The following is a 16248-nucleotide window of genomic DNA, read 5'->3' on the forward strand; positions in this document are numbered from 1 at the left end:
AAAAATATCAAGAGAATATTTGCCTTAAAAAGTAAATGATCAAATGTGCAATTTGTATCTCCCATATCACTTGAAAAATATTGGGATATCTAAAAACCGTGTGAAAAGCAATGTGAATAACTGCCGAAAATAAAACCAAAATGGATTTACAATATCTGCCTACATTGAGAGCTTCAAAATATTATTATTTAAATGCACTATTTGAATTTTACGTATACATTTCTGCAGAAAAGCAAATCAAAAAAATATCTTTCTGTAAGAAGTCTGTAAACTTCTGCGACCACTTCTGCCATGGCTTCTCAGCAGACCAAATTTTTAAAAAATTCACTAAATGGGGAATAGAAGCGGCACCACTGCCGAGGCACCAAATGAATGTTTCCAAATGTTTTTAATAAAACTTGTACAGGTTTTCCCGAGGATGGCTTCAAGTTATATATTATTATATATATATAATATTACTTTTTCAGTTACAACCATCTATGATTTCATCTTTTTTTCTTAAGTTTTTCGTAGACTTCTACCAGAACACAGAACTCAACCCACTAGTAGAAAAACATGCATTCACTTTAGAGGCGGCAGCTACCGCAAAAATAAAAAAACAGTTGTTTTAAAATTATGTTGAATTTAGTCCAAAGTTGAAAGAATATTCACATATCAATAACTGTTCTTGTCAACTATAATTTACAAGATGCCAAGTGAAACTACCAGGATGTCATACTTAAAATATATTTTTAGAATACCAAGTTGTTTACTTAGGAGTGGCTTCGGGTTTTACTTTTTAAACTTAACCAATTTTTTTTCTTTAGTTTCATGCTTGCCAATAACTGGTTGTTGTCAAAACATGGTAATAATTTATGTGCAGTCATAGATACAGAAAACAAATTGGATCAACATGCACAAAAATATATTTACACACTAATGAAAAAAATGGAGCATCTGAGGAAACTTTTCTCCCAATTACTGTTCATAAAGGGGGACATTATTTGACAGATGTTTATGCACTGCCAAACCGTAAAAACAGAGTAACTTTAATGTCGTTGGTACAATGGAATTTATCCATTCATGTAGTTACGCATACATGGTAAAAAAAACACTTTGAAATGATAAATGAAAGGGAAAAAATTTTATTTAGAAATGATATCTAAATATTATAAAAATACAGCAAAGATGATTATCCTAAAAGTACTACCAAGTGCATCATTTCTGAGAAATATCATTTCATTCATTTACTTTGGGAATGCAGACTTACTTAAATTGGGAATGCAGAATTAATTCGCATTAACTTCTGTATCTAATTTGGATAACAGATTGCATTTTAAAATAACAACCTTTACTTTTTGAAAGAAAAAAATATAATCTAAGGNTACTAATAGAGTGCATTGAACTCAAACTTATTTTTTATTTACAGTAATTTAGGACAAAAATTATGTTATGGGATAACAGATTGCATTTTAAAATAACAACCTTAACTTTTTCAAAGAAAAAAATATAATCTAAGGGTGCAATTTAAAAAAAACTGGAAAACATTAAGAAAATAAATAAAATTTCTAATGCAGTAATAAATTGGATGATTACCTATGTGGAAAACAAAGGAATATAAAAATTTTAGCTATAAAATCACCATAAATATCATATAATAATTTTGCTACATTCGATTTTAGTGATCATAAGAAATTAACACAATGTATTCAAATCACAAAGTATGACATACATCTAAAAAAATATATATTTTCAAGATTTTTGAACTCACCATATTTAATGGAATTCGTCACTAACTAGATATAAATTACTAATTATGCATGATTCACAATAGGTATTTTGTGTAAAATTACGACAAATATCACATAAAGTATTTTCTTTTCTATCATCTACAGATGATAAGCCGTACGAGTACACTATGTTTTGAATCTCAACCAAATCACTTCAACAACACTGCTGTTTAACTCCTATAGTATAAACATGGTTTTCTATGATCGACGAAGAAACATGAGTCTCTGCTAAAATTAAATAATCCTTCTCATAAAATAAAAAACTACATAGTCACCCACATACAGGAAAAAGCTTCGATTCCGACGAAACAACTAAAACAAAAGACGAGAATTATAAATATGGCTGCAGAATAAATAAGTATATCGCCTCGTCGAGTCAAACTGTGTTTGGTACGATTAGGCGGGTTCAATTAAATAAGTTGTTTCAATCACCCAACATAAAATGTGTATATATGCTGTATCTGATATTAGTGTCACACATAATATTCTAAAACACTTTTTCAGACTTATTTCTTTATTTAGGCGACTTTTTTTCAAGAAAATCTATTATTTCACCACGTACTTCCACTCACACAACAAAGATTCGTTAAACAACGAATTGTGATTGGTTAATTTAGCGGATAGAAAAAAATTGACAGTCCTCTTTTGAAAAAAAAAATTCTTGGTTTAAAAAATTAGCCACTAGAGAGCGTTTACACGAGATGAAAAAAAGTCGGCAACCGCAGGGCGGTAAATTTTAAAATTAAGTGAAATTTATTGAATGAATTAAAGTGATAGAGAAAATTAAAATAAAATACATTTTAAACATTAATCAACTCAAAAGCCTTCATCATTACAATACGAGGTATAAAAATCATATTTTTCTAACTTAACCGCACTTGCATTCACAGAGATATATGGGTTTCTTTTCTTTATTCTTATCTCTTTGCAATTCACAAGGATCTCGAGATGTAAAATTGGCACATTTGCATTGCTTAAACAAGAGTAATAATTCCCTTATTAATCAGTATCGCATTATTTGAAAATCACCCTCTGAAACTTTTTTTCAAATTTTTGGTTAGCATTGGCACGCTGATAACTATTTTTTCGCAAAGACAGGCAGCCGGATTCATTTGTATCTCTTTCTGGTAATTTTTGGCACGCATGCCAAGCAAATTGGTTTTCTCCTTGTAAATTTAAAGTATTTTGTAAAATATTTGTTACGCATTACTTTTGTTACGCATTTTCAAAAAGAAAACCTTTAAGGTAACTTAAATTAGATCTATTATTTTAGGAAAGTTTTATTATTCAAGAGTTATGTAGTTGGTATATTCATTACGCTGTGTTATTGTTTTCTATTTCCTGCAACTTAATAATGTCAGATTCATAATAACTGAGGGTTGTTAAATCCTTAGATATAATCTGTGTAAGTGTGGGAACAATCGTAGTCATAATGTCATCGACAAGTTGTGTTGAAAATCAAGCAGTGGCACGGAATAAGTTTAAAAGAAACATCGTAAAATAAACTTGAAGAGTATGACTCTTAGGAACTCCATTCAAAGCACTACATTTTTTTTTTTCATTTATTTTGCAAATGTGAAAATTTTTGTCGTGCCTACAAATACTGATGCGGAAATAAGTACTGATTTGGATAAAAAATATTAGTTTTCTCTTTACACTCTTATTGTACAAAATTTTTATTTAATACATGATGTTCTTAAGGAATTATCATTGTATTAATAAATGTATTAAATTGTGTCATGGGACTCTCTCTAGGTAAAATAAAACATGGGGTACATAAAATGATGGAAATATTTCTATATTAATGCATTTCTTCATAGTTCTTTAGGAATACTTAACTAATTATTTTCAGAAGTGTTTAAATCATGCAATTTTTAATACATATCAATGAAGTTTGAGGAACCGTCAATAAATTGTAATCGGAAAATAATGTTTTTCAACACCCTATGCCAAAAAGTATAGCAATAGATTTCTAACTTGTGACAGTTATTTTGGTTACACAAAATTTCGTGAGCCTAGCTTAAATTTTAAAAAAGAGAAACAAACTATTTTGTCTTACTTTTTTTTTCTACTATAACTTTTAAAATATTTAATAAAGTTAAGTAAAAATTTTAGAGAAATTTAAAATTAATTATGAAATTTTTGTTTTCAAATTTGAGAAAGAATTAATACTGCACAAGATATGAATAATAAAGGTAGCACTTTTATGGGCTTGCACGGCAAAAAAATTTATTAAAAAAAATTATCTTAATTTGTAGTGAATCATATTTGGCAACTATTTAAAAAAATTCCAATTGAAATATCTTAAAATTTGAAGAATTTTCCAGCAATTCGCTAAAGTAATGTTCAAGCCACCTACATTAGTTTAAGTAATCTTCAAAGAACAGGACTTTGGAATGGCTGTTAGCCCAGTTTGTACGCATTTTACTTTAATTTCATCTTTTAGAATTAAAGAGTTTTAAAAAAAATTTCTGATTTTTATTGTTCATTTTCGGAATTCATTTTTCAATTGTCTTCTTTTTTTCAGACCATCCACTTTTTCATTATCGGTTCCCTGCACTATCGGATCATTACACTATGGTGAGTTAATTATGCTATTACTGTATTTTATGCAAAAAATATTGCATTTTTAGTGTGCAATATTTACTTGTGTTTTTGCAGAAGTATATCGATAAATATATAGCAAATTTTGCATAAATACACGGAACTAATGTAAACAAAGTACCTTATTAAAAAAATCATCATTTGTTGACAATGTTGTTTCGTCTCTTATCATAAATATATATCAGGGGTAACTTTGGAGTTTTTGAGAAAGGTCCAATTTTTATGTAAATATGAAAAATCTACTCATAATTTAGTGAATTTTGAAAATTAAGTTCTCTCAGAATGAGACTTGTATCTGATTTTGCAAATTATTGTCTTCTCAATAAGTTGATCAATAAGTCCCTAAATTGATTTAAATAAGTAAAAATTAAGCACCTGAAAAACATTCACATTCAAACATATATCCTTAAATGTTACAAAAATACATATAGATTGCTACTAGGTATGTTATATTTAAGTTAAACATATAAATTTTAAAAAAATAAAATGGTGCTCAAAACGGTGAAATTGAAAATACCCAAATGAAAGGTTTAAAATATTTGTTTAATAATAATTGCAATTTATATATAATGTATGGCATTGGAGTTTAAGCCAAAAAAAATAATAAATAAATAAATATGTGTCTTTTTGCCACTTAATTTGAAAATATCGATATGCTTTTAAAAATTAAAAATATTGTATCACGTCCATTTAATTTATAAAAAATTTTGTAAAGAGTTTTTAACTAACCCAAATTTCTTCTGAAGTGTTTCTCGTATGTATGCATTTCAGTATTTTCCAACAATGGACTACTTAGTGCAAGCCAAAAGAAAGGATGTTTGAAATTGATAATACCGAACATAACTAACATTTGAACAATTGTTTTCTTTAAAGCTTTGTCTTTTTCCCCTGTTTTAACTCATAAATTTTTATAAATTGTGAATCGATAAAAATAATTTTTGAATAACAATTATAGATAATACGAAATCATGTATAGTTTGAGTTACAAATTATGATTTCTAACAAAAGAATAATTAAACAAGTGTGGTATGTTTATTTCCCCTTATTATTATTATTTGGATCAAATAAAATCTAATCGAGTGTAGCAACCAATCAAAGAACCACACAGTGTTTTTTTTTATTATTATTATTTTTTTTATTGTATGGTTGTTAAATCCCTTTATATTTTCACACTCTATTATGACTCAAAAGTTTTAAATCAAGAGTTTCAATATGACACTTAGACATTTTGTCATTCTTGAAACATTATTATAGTAAGACCAATATTTTATTGAGAATGTTATTATACTAAAGGTTAATTTCTTTTTAATTAAAAAATATTCTCCAAGGTATATTGCATTAATTTGACTTATGATGAAAGGTTTATCAATATAAATAAGGTGATGTTATTTAATTTTTTTTCTTTTCTTTAGCCTACAAAAAAGAAGCGAGCTTTTACAAAGAAAAACTCTACAAAATATATGGTTTTACATGGCCATGAATCAGCATTAAATGCTGATGGAAAAACGCTTGAACATGAGTGGGTTGAAATCAAAGGAAATTACAAACCAGTATGTAAATTTTAGTGTCTTTATTTCATATCATCTTTATTACAGTTCTTGCTACTGATATTCATATGAATTTTTAAATTTCGATATTTTCTTATGATATTATTTTTTTAAAAATTAATTTGAATCACACATTTGTGTAATTACTTATTGGCACGCTTGATTCCCACTTATCCCATATGATTATTCGATCATGTTTTTTTTTTTTTTTGTTTTGTTTTTTTGCAGTTATTGCGGTTGATTTTCACGTGATTCCTGAATTAAATCCTGATATTATTATGAAATGTGAAATTCAAATCGTTCTCCTAAGGATTCACTATTTAATGCAATAATTTTATCCGTATTCTCATTTCTACATCCTTATTCGATAATTTCACTCATGATTTTTGCATATTTTTTAAAATTTTAATATTTTTAATATGATATATATTTTACTATTTGTGAATCTCAAAACATACATTTTATTGACCCTTTCTGATGCGTATCATTTTATCCTAAAAGAACCTGGTTTAATCATCAATCTTTTTTAAAATGTTGCCATAAATCTCGCAATTTTAAATGTTTTTATGTGCCCACTACTTGCAAAGGGCTATGTTAATGAAAATAATTTATTAAATAAAAAAAATCTTTACATTTTAGAAATGTTAGTGTTGTGCAGGGTTGGAGTTTTTGCCGGCAAAAAGGGGTTTTTGCCAGGACAGTGGCAAAAACCTGGTAAAAACCGGCAAAAACTGGTAAAAACCGGCAAAAACCAAATTATCTAAATTGCTGATTAAATATTATTACAAAATACTTGAAACAAATTTAAATCAATCATAAGGAATAATAATTTTGATACATTTTCATGAAAAAATTATTTTTAATATATTAATAATTAATATACCTAAGGGTAATAATTTTTAAAAGATTGAAAGTTTTTGATCTCTTTTCATTTTAGAATCCTAAAATAAATGTTTTTTTACAAATAAATATTATTATTTGTATAATACTATTATTTATTATAAAAAATTATTATTTGTACAATAATTAACTACACATGTTGATAGATATTTTATGCTTTAAATTATATTTGTATTAATTTAAAAATAAGTTCATTTCACTGGAAAAAAGAGAATAATCACAAATTTTCCAATCAATAATGTTTTAAACTACTAAAATGATACATTATCATTTAATTATGGAATAATAGTTTTGTTAATTTTTTTGTAATTATTTATATTCATAGTATATATTTCAATTTTAGGAATAATTTTGTATCAAAAATGTGTTTTTGTCCTCTCATCTTGGAAAATATAGGTTTTTGCCACTTTGCTTGGGAAAAACCTGTTTTTGCCAGGACGGTTTTTACCGGTATTTACCATGGTTTTTTCCACCTGCGGCAAAATCTTGCCAACCTTGGTGTTGTGTATAAAAATAACTTTTTTTTTTTATTTGTCTTGGATGTGCAAAAAAGAGAGAGAGAGAAATTAAGTACTGAAAAAACTACTCATTGGGGGAAAAAAAGTTTACATAATTTCTTTTTCCGGCAATCTTCTTCTGGTATATCATTTTTTTAATCTGTAAGAAAATGAATCCTGTCGCATGGTGCATATCGTTTTTAAAAAGTGCTTAAAGGTCCTTATTTTTGTTTTTTAAACGCCCTTAAAGGTGCTTTTTTTCATTGGGTGTTTTTAAAAAGTGCTTAGTTTTTCCTTTTCGAAAATCAGATTTTTTTCTTTACCATGTTGATTTTCACTACGTATTGTGCAAAAGCGTTATTTTCACATTTTTCTATTCAGCATTTTCCCAATTCATTCAACCGCAATCTATTTCAGTGTACCGTCTATCCATAGCGTATGAAAGTGCTAATCATTTTACATGTTTGATGAAATACTTGCAGGTCCGCATGTGCGTCAACTGAGCTGGGTTTGGTGAGATTGCACTCTCATGCACAGCTCTGCTTCATTCTCAATTTCAGGCTTCATTTTCCAGATCTGGTATTGAACCAAAAAATCTTTCGATTATTTTATAATGACTAATCTAATATAATCAAGAAAAGAGTTTTTTGTCAGAAACTAGTCATATAATCATGATCATGTAAAATCTTTGAAAATTATTTTGCATTTTGTTATTGTTTATAGTGCTTAAAAATATTTTTGAGTGCTTAAAAAGTACTTAAAAGGTGCTTATGCACCCTGTATCATTTAGAAAAATTTCCATATCTCACGCCTGTAACTTGGAATATTTTATGTTCTCTTTATTGGAGATAATACTTAGTATTATTTATTCTTACATTTGTTATATTCTGAATATTTTATTATAAATGCATATGATAATTACCTTTTGCTTTACATTTAAGTTTCGCCCAGGACCAAATATTAATTTATCATTTATAGATCATTAAATATATGTTATTCTGTAAACAGCTGTTAGCTGTTAAACTTTTTAACAATGAATAAATATGTACAATTTACAATACATCCTAAAATGTGTAAAGGATGTTCTATAATGACAGTCCTTAATGAAGTAATATATACAATAGCGGGCACAAATTAATATTAATTCTTACAAAGGGACAGAAAACATAAAAATCTACTTGGTTGCCTAAAAAAACAAAAGCAATTGAGAGCAGATTATTAAAAATGCCTCTAAGTTTTTTCAGAGAATCTAGCGGGCTTTGATGTTTATCATATAAATTTTCTACTAGTGATTTGACAGATTTTACCGGTATTTTATTTCTCTCTCACTTTAATATTGATTTTACGTCTCTAATATCGGCACATACTTTTTCTTAATTTTAGAAAGAATTATAAATGTATACTTTAAGGGTGGTTGTTATGCAACATGTTTGCGATATGTGTATGCAAAAGCAGGCACTTTTATAACTTCCATTTAATATGCACTTTTAGGGAGCTTCTCTGATAATGGGCAAACTTGCTGAGTTGATGGGTGAATCTGATTCGCCTGTACCACATGCATCATCAAGCACACGTCCAAACATGGCTGCTCAACCATCTAGAGGTAATTTATTTTTTTTTATTATTATTATTGTCAATACACATTGCTTAGAAGTATAGTGGAACCTGCAAAGTTGACCTGTCAACAGGTTTCTTCCACAACCTCATTTATCCAATATAATAAAAATGTGTGAAACCTTTAGCCTGTCTCAAGTGTCTTCCGCGTATGTTGATCATTGGAGTAAGTCAAAGTCTTAAAGCGTTATTGAAAGCTATTCTAAACCCTTCATAAGTTGACAAAAAGAAATATTTTCATACTATTTATGTTACAAATTAAAATTTCACTTATTTAATGAAATTTTATTAAAAGGTAAACAAAATCTTTAATATAGCCATAGTTCAATTAAATGAGATCTTTTGTAACTAGTAGGAATTGTAATTACATTTAATAAACTAAATTTTAAAATGAATAGATTATAATAATAAATGGATTAATAAATAGATAAATAAATAGATTAAGTTTTTTAATTGTTCCATGTGTTCTAGGTACTGATGTTCAAAAAAATTATTTGTAATAAATAATCCTCATGCATAACTTGCAAAAAAATGTAGATATCTTTTCTTTTTTTAAATTATCAGTTAAGTTTTTAATGTATGTAACAAATTGTAATTCATTCTTCAAATAATCTCATATCTTGTGAAGTATGGGGATAGTTAAATAAATCAAATAAAATTGGAAAAAATTTATAAAATAAAGTTTTAAAGTAATGTTTAAAGAACTTTGTTTATATTTTATTTATTTTGTAATATATAAGAAATATATGAATAACTTGGTATAATAAATATTTTTAAAAAAAGACACAGTCCTCTAAGTTAAGTACCTCTCTAAATCGACAACTGAAGGAATACACCACAAATGCTCAACTTGCACAAATCTCACTGTACTAAATAAAATAAAAAAATCACTATTTTTTTTCAATGTAAATTGAGTTCACATTCCACAAAATATGTTAATTGTTGTTTACCTAATAAAAATTTATCATGATATTTGCTTTTTAAAATATTCTACCTATATTTGTAATAGAAAACTAATAATAAAAACGAAAAATCGTGACTGATTCAGTTATTTATTTGTTAAAGTTTTAATGCTCAGTATATTTTTAACTATTAATACTGCATCCAATTTTTAAAGTTCGTTAGCTTTTTTTTCCACCAACAGAAATATATTTGATTGTTTGGTATTGAGTTAGGGACGAATTAACACCCATATCACTGCACTATTCAATCATTTATTTTATTGAACTACTTTAATTATTTTAATTGATCATTTTTAACCAATGTGTTTAGTTCTGACATTTCTTTTTCTTAAATATCAAATTTCATGGCTGCAGCTTATGCATGAGTGCCACTCTTCAGTGCTGAGAAAAAATAATCAGTGAACTAAATCCTATCCTCCTATTAATCTTTTCCTAATATGTTTTTTAAATTTTTAAAACAAATTCCTTGAATAATGTATAAAAAAATTTTCGTAAAAAATAAATTTAAAAAAAAAAAAAACTATTTCTTAAACATTATTGCTAAATGATCCAAGACTGATATTGCACTGCAATAAAAGAATGAGAATGATTGAACTTCAGTACCGGCTTGAATTTGNCCCCCCCCCCCCATATTTTCTAACACTAGCTAGAGTTTTATTAATTATTTTTTTTTAATAAAATTTAAAATTCTGTAATAAAAACTTCATAATAAAGTGAAAAATATGTAGAGATAACGAAATGTTTGCAGTGTATTTATACAAAAATTGATTTAAAAATATATATGAGGTTAGCTGTTATTTAAGAAAAATAAACTAGTCATTGATATAGTATGTGGGCCATTCTCATGGAAGAGTACATTCTTCAGTTAAGTGAGCTATAAATTTCTGAATATTCTGCTAAGCAATGCTAGACTATGCTAATTGGTCAAAAAACGGTCTTAAAAAATTTTTAGGCTTGCAGGCATTCATATATGCCAGAACTGCCGCTCTCCACAAACTACTGTATTTATTCTCTTTTATTGTTTAATTTTATTTTAATATATTTTATGTGCATTTAAGTATTTTATGTAATTCTTTTTTTTTACCCTTCTACAAATAAAAAAAAAAATAGAGCCAGATTTAGAAGCAATACTTAACCAGTTTGAGGATGCATCAGGTTCAGAAGATGAAGATGTTTTCAGTAACATGAAAAAAGAGTTGAAAAAAATTCAGCTTCCTGGTGGTGAAAAGTAAACTATTGCTGTTGTTAATACTTTTAACTTTACAAATATTACAATATAGCTCATATTTTAAAATTTTTGCAGTTGTGATAGTTTTCTGCTTTTTAAAGTAGTCTCTCTTTATTTGTTTTTTACTGAAATTCTGCTTTATTCTTTAAATATTCCACTCTTTACAGAAATATTTTTATATGGAATTAACTTTTTCAAACCAATGTTTTTATTTTTATTATTCTATTTAAAGAAAAATTATAGCTATTGTCTAAGACACCACTCTAGTCATCTATTTTAAATTACTCAGCCGGTCTAGTTATGTTTGAAATTTCCTTATGCCTTTGACATTAGCATCCATTTCCATGCTTTCTTTTTTGTTTATTTTTTTTTCTGATAATCCAAGAAAGATAAATCTAAACAGATATGATAAGACCGAAAATTCTTTCCACTCATGTCATATCTTGATGTCTAACAGCATGAATTCCACCCCAACCCTCCATAGTGCTTGGAAGCGCTTAATGCGTTGATTTGCATGTCTTAGCTACCCAGATTTTTCTAGTTATATTTTTCACCTTTATTTTATTTTCCACAGACAATTTCGCTTTTTTCATCTTCACATCTGTTTAGTTTTCTTTATTCACATCTAATTAGTCGCGTGAATGAGGGCCTGTTTTGAGCTTTCAAAAATCTTCAATTTTTTAGATAATTTTAAAGTAGGTAGATAATTTTAAAATCGTGTGCATACGAATTTTGATATTTCGTTTTAAAATCAAGTGAATACGAATCTCGATGTTTAATTTTAAAGTTTCGTTTATACGAATCTCGATGTTTGATTTTAAAATCTCGAGAATACGAATTTTGACGTTTATTTTTAACAGCACTTGAATACGAATCTTGATACAGTAGAACTCTGATTTAAGGCCACTTTCCCATCCCCCTCGTGAATAAAAACATCCTGCCCTTAGCGTCATTTATTTACTATATAAATAATGTAGAATAAGTCCAGTATTAAGAGTGCTTTCCTTTACTACTACCTGGAAATACCGACTACGGATCATTCCATGTTTTCTTTATTTTTCTCCTGTTGAGGATGATAACAAAAGAACTTCAACACAGACAAGTGAAGAAGATCACATCGCATTTGTTAGAATGGTGTTTATCTTTCAAGTGTTAAGTTCGTCATCCCATGTTGAGGTGATATCCATTACACACAAATGTTACACCACGTCCTCTATAAGTTATATGTCTAGTATTGCACTGACCAGTGAAACAAATTCTATTCTCCTTTTACACCTATGTTTGTTTAATAATCGAACAATGGAAGTAGGTTAATATGATGTCATTGGGAACCTAAAGGCGGCGTGGTTAAAAAAAACGCACCTTCTTTTTCTTCTCATTTATTTTGAAATTGTACTGAAAAAATTGCTGCAAAACGGAAAAGCTAGCATTATTGAAAAAACTAAACAATTTGTTCGTACGAAAAGTGAATTGGCCTCGTCTTTAGGACTTCTTCTTTTAAAACAATTCTTCATCAGCAAGAGGTCATAGAATCAAAATTACAGGCTTTAGGAAAGAACCTCAAAAAAGTGAAGGCGATGAGATCTACTCCTTATGCAGAACTGGAAAAGATTTTGATGGAATGGACTCAGCAAGCACATTCTGAAAATCTACCAATTAACAGATCAATTTTTAAAGAAAAGGCTCTGGAAATTGCAGCCCTTCTCAATTTGAAAGGTTTTGCAGCGTCAAACGGCTGGCTTGACAGGTTTAAAAATAGAAATAATTTGGCATATCATGCTATGTGTGGTGAATCGCAAAGTGTGGATGAAACAACTATTGAAGATTGGAAAAGTAAGACGTTGCCAACACTAATACAAAATTATTCTGCAAGGAACTTTTTCAATGTAGAAGAAACTGGATTATTTTTTAATCTGTTTCCTGATAAGACATCATCATAAAAGCAGAGCAATGTAATGGAGGAAGATTGTCCAAGGAAAGGTTAACTGTTCTTCTATGGTGCAGCTCTGATGGAAGTAAAAAGTTTATACCCCTCATTATCAGTGGCTATACAAATTCATGTTGCTTCAAAAATGTTAAAACTTTTCAAAACACCTACTTAAGTTTGAAATATTTTATTAAAACAATGGATTATATTGAATTTTTAAAACGTATTTGTGTTTGTTTGTTTGTTTTTTTTTCTAGTTCATATAGTAAATAAGATAAATATGTATTATTGTGCTATTTTACATAAGTTACCTTTTCATACCGCCGATATTGTGACTTTCCGCTTCTAACAACGTTTGTGACCAGTCCTGCGAAAGTTGTTAAATCGATGTTCTATTGTATTTGATTTTAAAATCACGTGCACACGAGTTTTGGAATTTTATTTTAAAATCGAGTGAATATGAATCTCATTAAAAAAAATTATAATTTAGATCAAATTCTTAATGTTATGAACAGCATTGATTCTTGTATTCAGTTCGCCTTTGAATTAGAGTCTGATCAAAAACTTCCTTTCTTAGATGTTCTTGTGACTCGGAATGAAAATTCATTCCATACTACTGTCTTTCGTAAACCTTTTGCTGTTTCTCTTCCCCCTCACTACAAATCCTCCCAACCAAAAACTTGCATCTTTTCGGTCTTTTGTCTACCGTGCGGTAAATATTTGTTCTAACATTGATTTTCCTGATGCATAATTAAATTACATCAAAGCCATTGCTCATGACAGAGGTTATTCTCCTAACGTTATTGATAATATTTATAAAAACTTAACTAAACAATCACCTACCGAAATACCTTCCAAAGAATTTTCTAACAATTTAGTCATTTTACCCTATTTTCCTAAAATAAGTCTGCAAGTTGCTAATATCCTGAAGAAGTTTGATTTTAATATTATTTTTAGTCCCATTAATAAGATGAAATTTTCTAATCTCTAACAGCCCATTGACAGTCAAAGTAACTGGGGTATATACCAAATTAATTGCCAATGCCATGGGTGGATAGTGAATTTGTGGGGTCCTGGGCTGAAACTACTTAGGGGCCCTAATAGCCATTTTGTCAAAAAACTGTTTTCTATAGTGATGTAGATAAGTATATAGAAGAAAATTGGACAATAATTTTTTTTTCATTATTTATTTTTATTTGTATATACAAACAGCAACTGTACAACATTATTGCAAAAGAAATTGACAGGTTATGTGTAGTTTTATTATATAAATTACAAAGCAACCTTTCTGCATTTTTGTGCTGCAAATTCCTTTATTTGCTCATCACATTGTAAGTCCTTCGTTAAATCACAATTTATGGAAAGAACTGATAAATGGTTTAGTCGATGGTTCGACATTGTTGTCCTATATTTGTTTTCTATATATGACATCCTGGAGAAAGAGCCCTCAGCTTCGCAGCTAGTAATTGGCAACGTTAAAAAAATCTTTAAGATAGTATAGCAATTTGGGAAAACATCAATAAGTTTCTTTTCATAAATTTGCATAAAAATTTCACTGTAAGAGGTGTAAGACTCTGGCTTAGACTGAAGTAAGTAAGATTTTAACTGAATGCACTCATTCGCTAAATGCTCGTCTGCGTCATCTGGATAATAATCAACAATATTACGTACACTTTCCAGATCCATGTATTCCATATTTTTGTCTTGCCAATCCATTAAAAATTTGAATTTCTTGCTATACATCTCATAGACTTGGCTCCTTTTATTTAAATCCATAATCAGCTTATCCAACGCAACGTTTAGCGTGTCTCTTTTAAATTTTTCTGCCCCGTATACTGAGAATTTATCTGTAGACTAATCTGAAAATTTTGGAGTATTGCGTCTCTTGTTTATGTCATTGTAGTCCATTCCCACACTAGTACTAAATTTTTTAGCTTTTTCTTAGTATTCCTTTAGCTTCTGATCTGATTGGTACCTTACTGCTCACGAAGTCTTTTAATGACACAATTAACTTGTTACCTTCACAAATATCTAAACCAGTGCTCTGTATTTTTTTATTAATTAAATTAAATCTCCCCAAAAAATAATTAAAATTGCACTATCGAGTTTCGCCATTTTATTGAATAACTTTCGTGCCTCTTTCCGGAAGTCAACTTTCTCATCCTCATTTTAGCTGAAACGTTCGAAAATTTTCATACTGTCATCATAATTATTTTTCAAAGCTTCGACAGCATCATAGTGACAAGACCATCTGGTCTGGCTTAAACTTTTTAACGTAAATTTGAGTTTTGTTTCATGATTTAACAGTTCCCACCTATGGGTCAAAGTAGAAAAGAACACGTATATTTTTTGCACTACACTGATGAGTGCATTACAATAATGAGTGCATATTTTTTGCACTACAATAATGATTGTTACAATAATGAGTGCAGTAATTCACAAATTATCATTAAAAATCGATTAAAAAGTTCATTTAGTATTAAAAAAATACATTAAAAACAAAAAAAAACATGATTTATAATTCTTTTTACTTACCAACTAAAAGCAGGAAATCTTTTCTTATACTGATTATGTACTTTCAATTATAAGTAAAATAAGAGAAAGGTCTTTATAACTTTTGAGTTATCATTTATTAGTAAACTAAACAAGTTTGTCACTTTGACGACGAGAACAGAAGTGCGTGGAAAAGAAACAAAATTACGTCGGGCGTTAAGCGGCGCGGCAGGAAGTCTCCCGTAAGAGACGCGAAAAAATACACTGACCAAGTTTTTTTTTAATATTAGATATTTTTTTTAATTCAAAATATCACCTATTGTTTTCAGTGGGGACTGGGGCCCTTTGTATCCACGGGGCCCTGGGCTTCAGCCCAAAAAGCCCTTAAGTAGATCCGCCCCTGGCCAATGCGGCCTTTCATATATTGGCCAAACTAAGCGTGCCGTATCAAGGAACATGAAGCCTATGTCAAAAAACAAGAATTAAAACGCTCATCTATTGCCCAACATTGTTCGGACTCTAATCATAATTTTGATTTTTCTTCTTCTAAAGTCATTCAAAATTGTTCTTCAATTTTTGATTTAGATTTTTATGAGTCCTATAATATTTTCAAAAATTCCAAACTGTTGATCAATGACCTATCCAGCGTTCCTTATCTTTCTCCTGTTTGGAAATCTATGATTAAACCTTGCTTCCCATTCGTCGTC

The 16248-nt window shown here is 28.6% G+C and overlaps 2 protein-coding genes across 5 annotated transcripts in view; one reads left to right on the forward strand and one right to left on the reverse strand.

Annotated features, from left to right (window-relative positions):
* Positions 1 to 2397, reverse strand: part of LOC107456192 (histone acetyltransferase KAT6B) — a 53608-nt gene extending 51211 nt beyond the window's left edge. Inside the window, exon 1 of the mRNA XM_016073979.3 lies at positions 1751 to 2397. The gene's annotated coding sequence lies outside the window, so the exon portion shown is untranslated. The remainder of the gene's footprint in view (positions 1 to 1750) is intronic.
* A 53-nt stretch (positions 2398 to 2450) lies between these two features.
* The window catches only part of LOC107447638 (protein LTV1 homolog), a 28259-nt gene continuing 14461 nt past the window's right edge, over positions 2451 to 16248 (forward strand). Inside the window, exons 1-5 of one of the 4 annotated variants that reach the window (XM_071186052.1) lie at positions 2451 to 2613; positions 4297 to 4349; positions 5786 to 5923; positions 8809 to 8920; positions 11004 to 11121. In XM_071186052.1, the coding sequence (XP_071042153.1) occupies positions 4347 to 4349; positions 5786 to 5923; positions 8809 to 8920; positions 11004 to 11121 (371 nt within the window). In that variant the 5' untranslated portion in view covers positions 2451 to 2613; positions 4297 to 4346. Of the gene's footprint in view, positions 2614 to 2645; positions 2754 to 2864; positions 3015 to 4101; positions 4185 to 4296; positions 4350 to 5785; positions 5924 to 8808; positions 8921 to 11003; positions 11122 to 16248 lie in introns of those variants that run through there. The other 3 variants (XM_071186049.1, XM_071186051.1, XM_071186050.1) reach the window with 3 other exon arrangements.

The sequence above is a fragment of the Parasteatoda tepidariorum genome, chromosome 10 (assembly GCF_043381705.1).
Source record: "Parasteatoda tepidariorum isolate YZ-2023 chromosome 10, CAS_Ptep_4.0, whole genome shotgun sequence".
Taxonomy (NCBI): domain Eukaryota; kingdom Metazoa; phylum Arthropoda; class Arachnida; order Araneae; family Theridiidae; genus Parasteatoda; species Parasteatoda tepidariorum.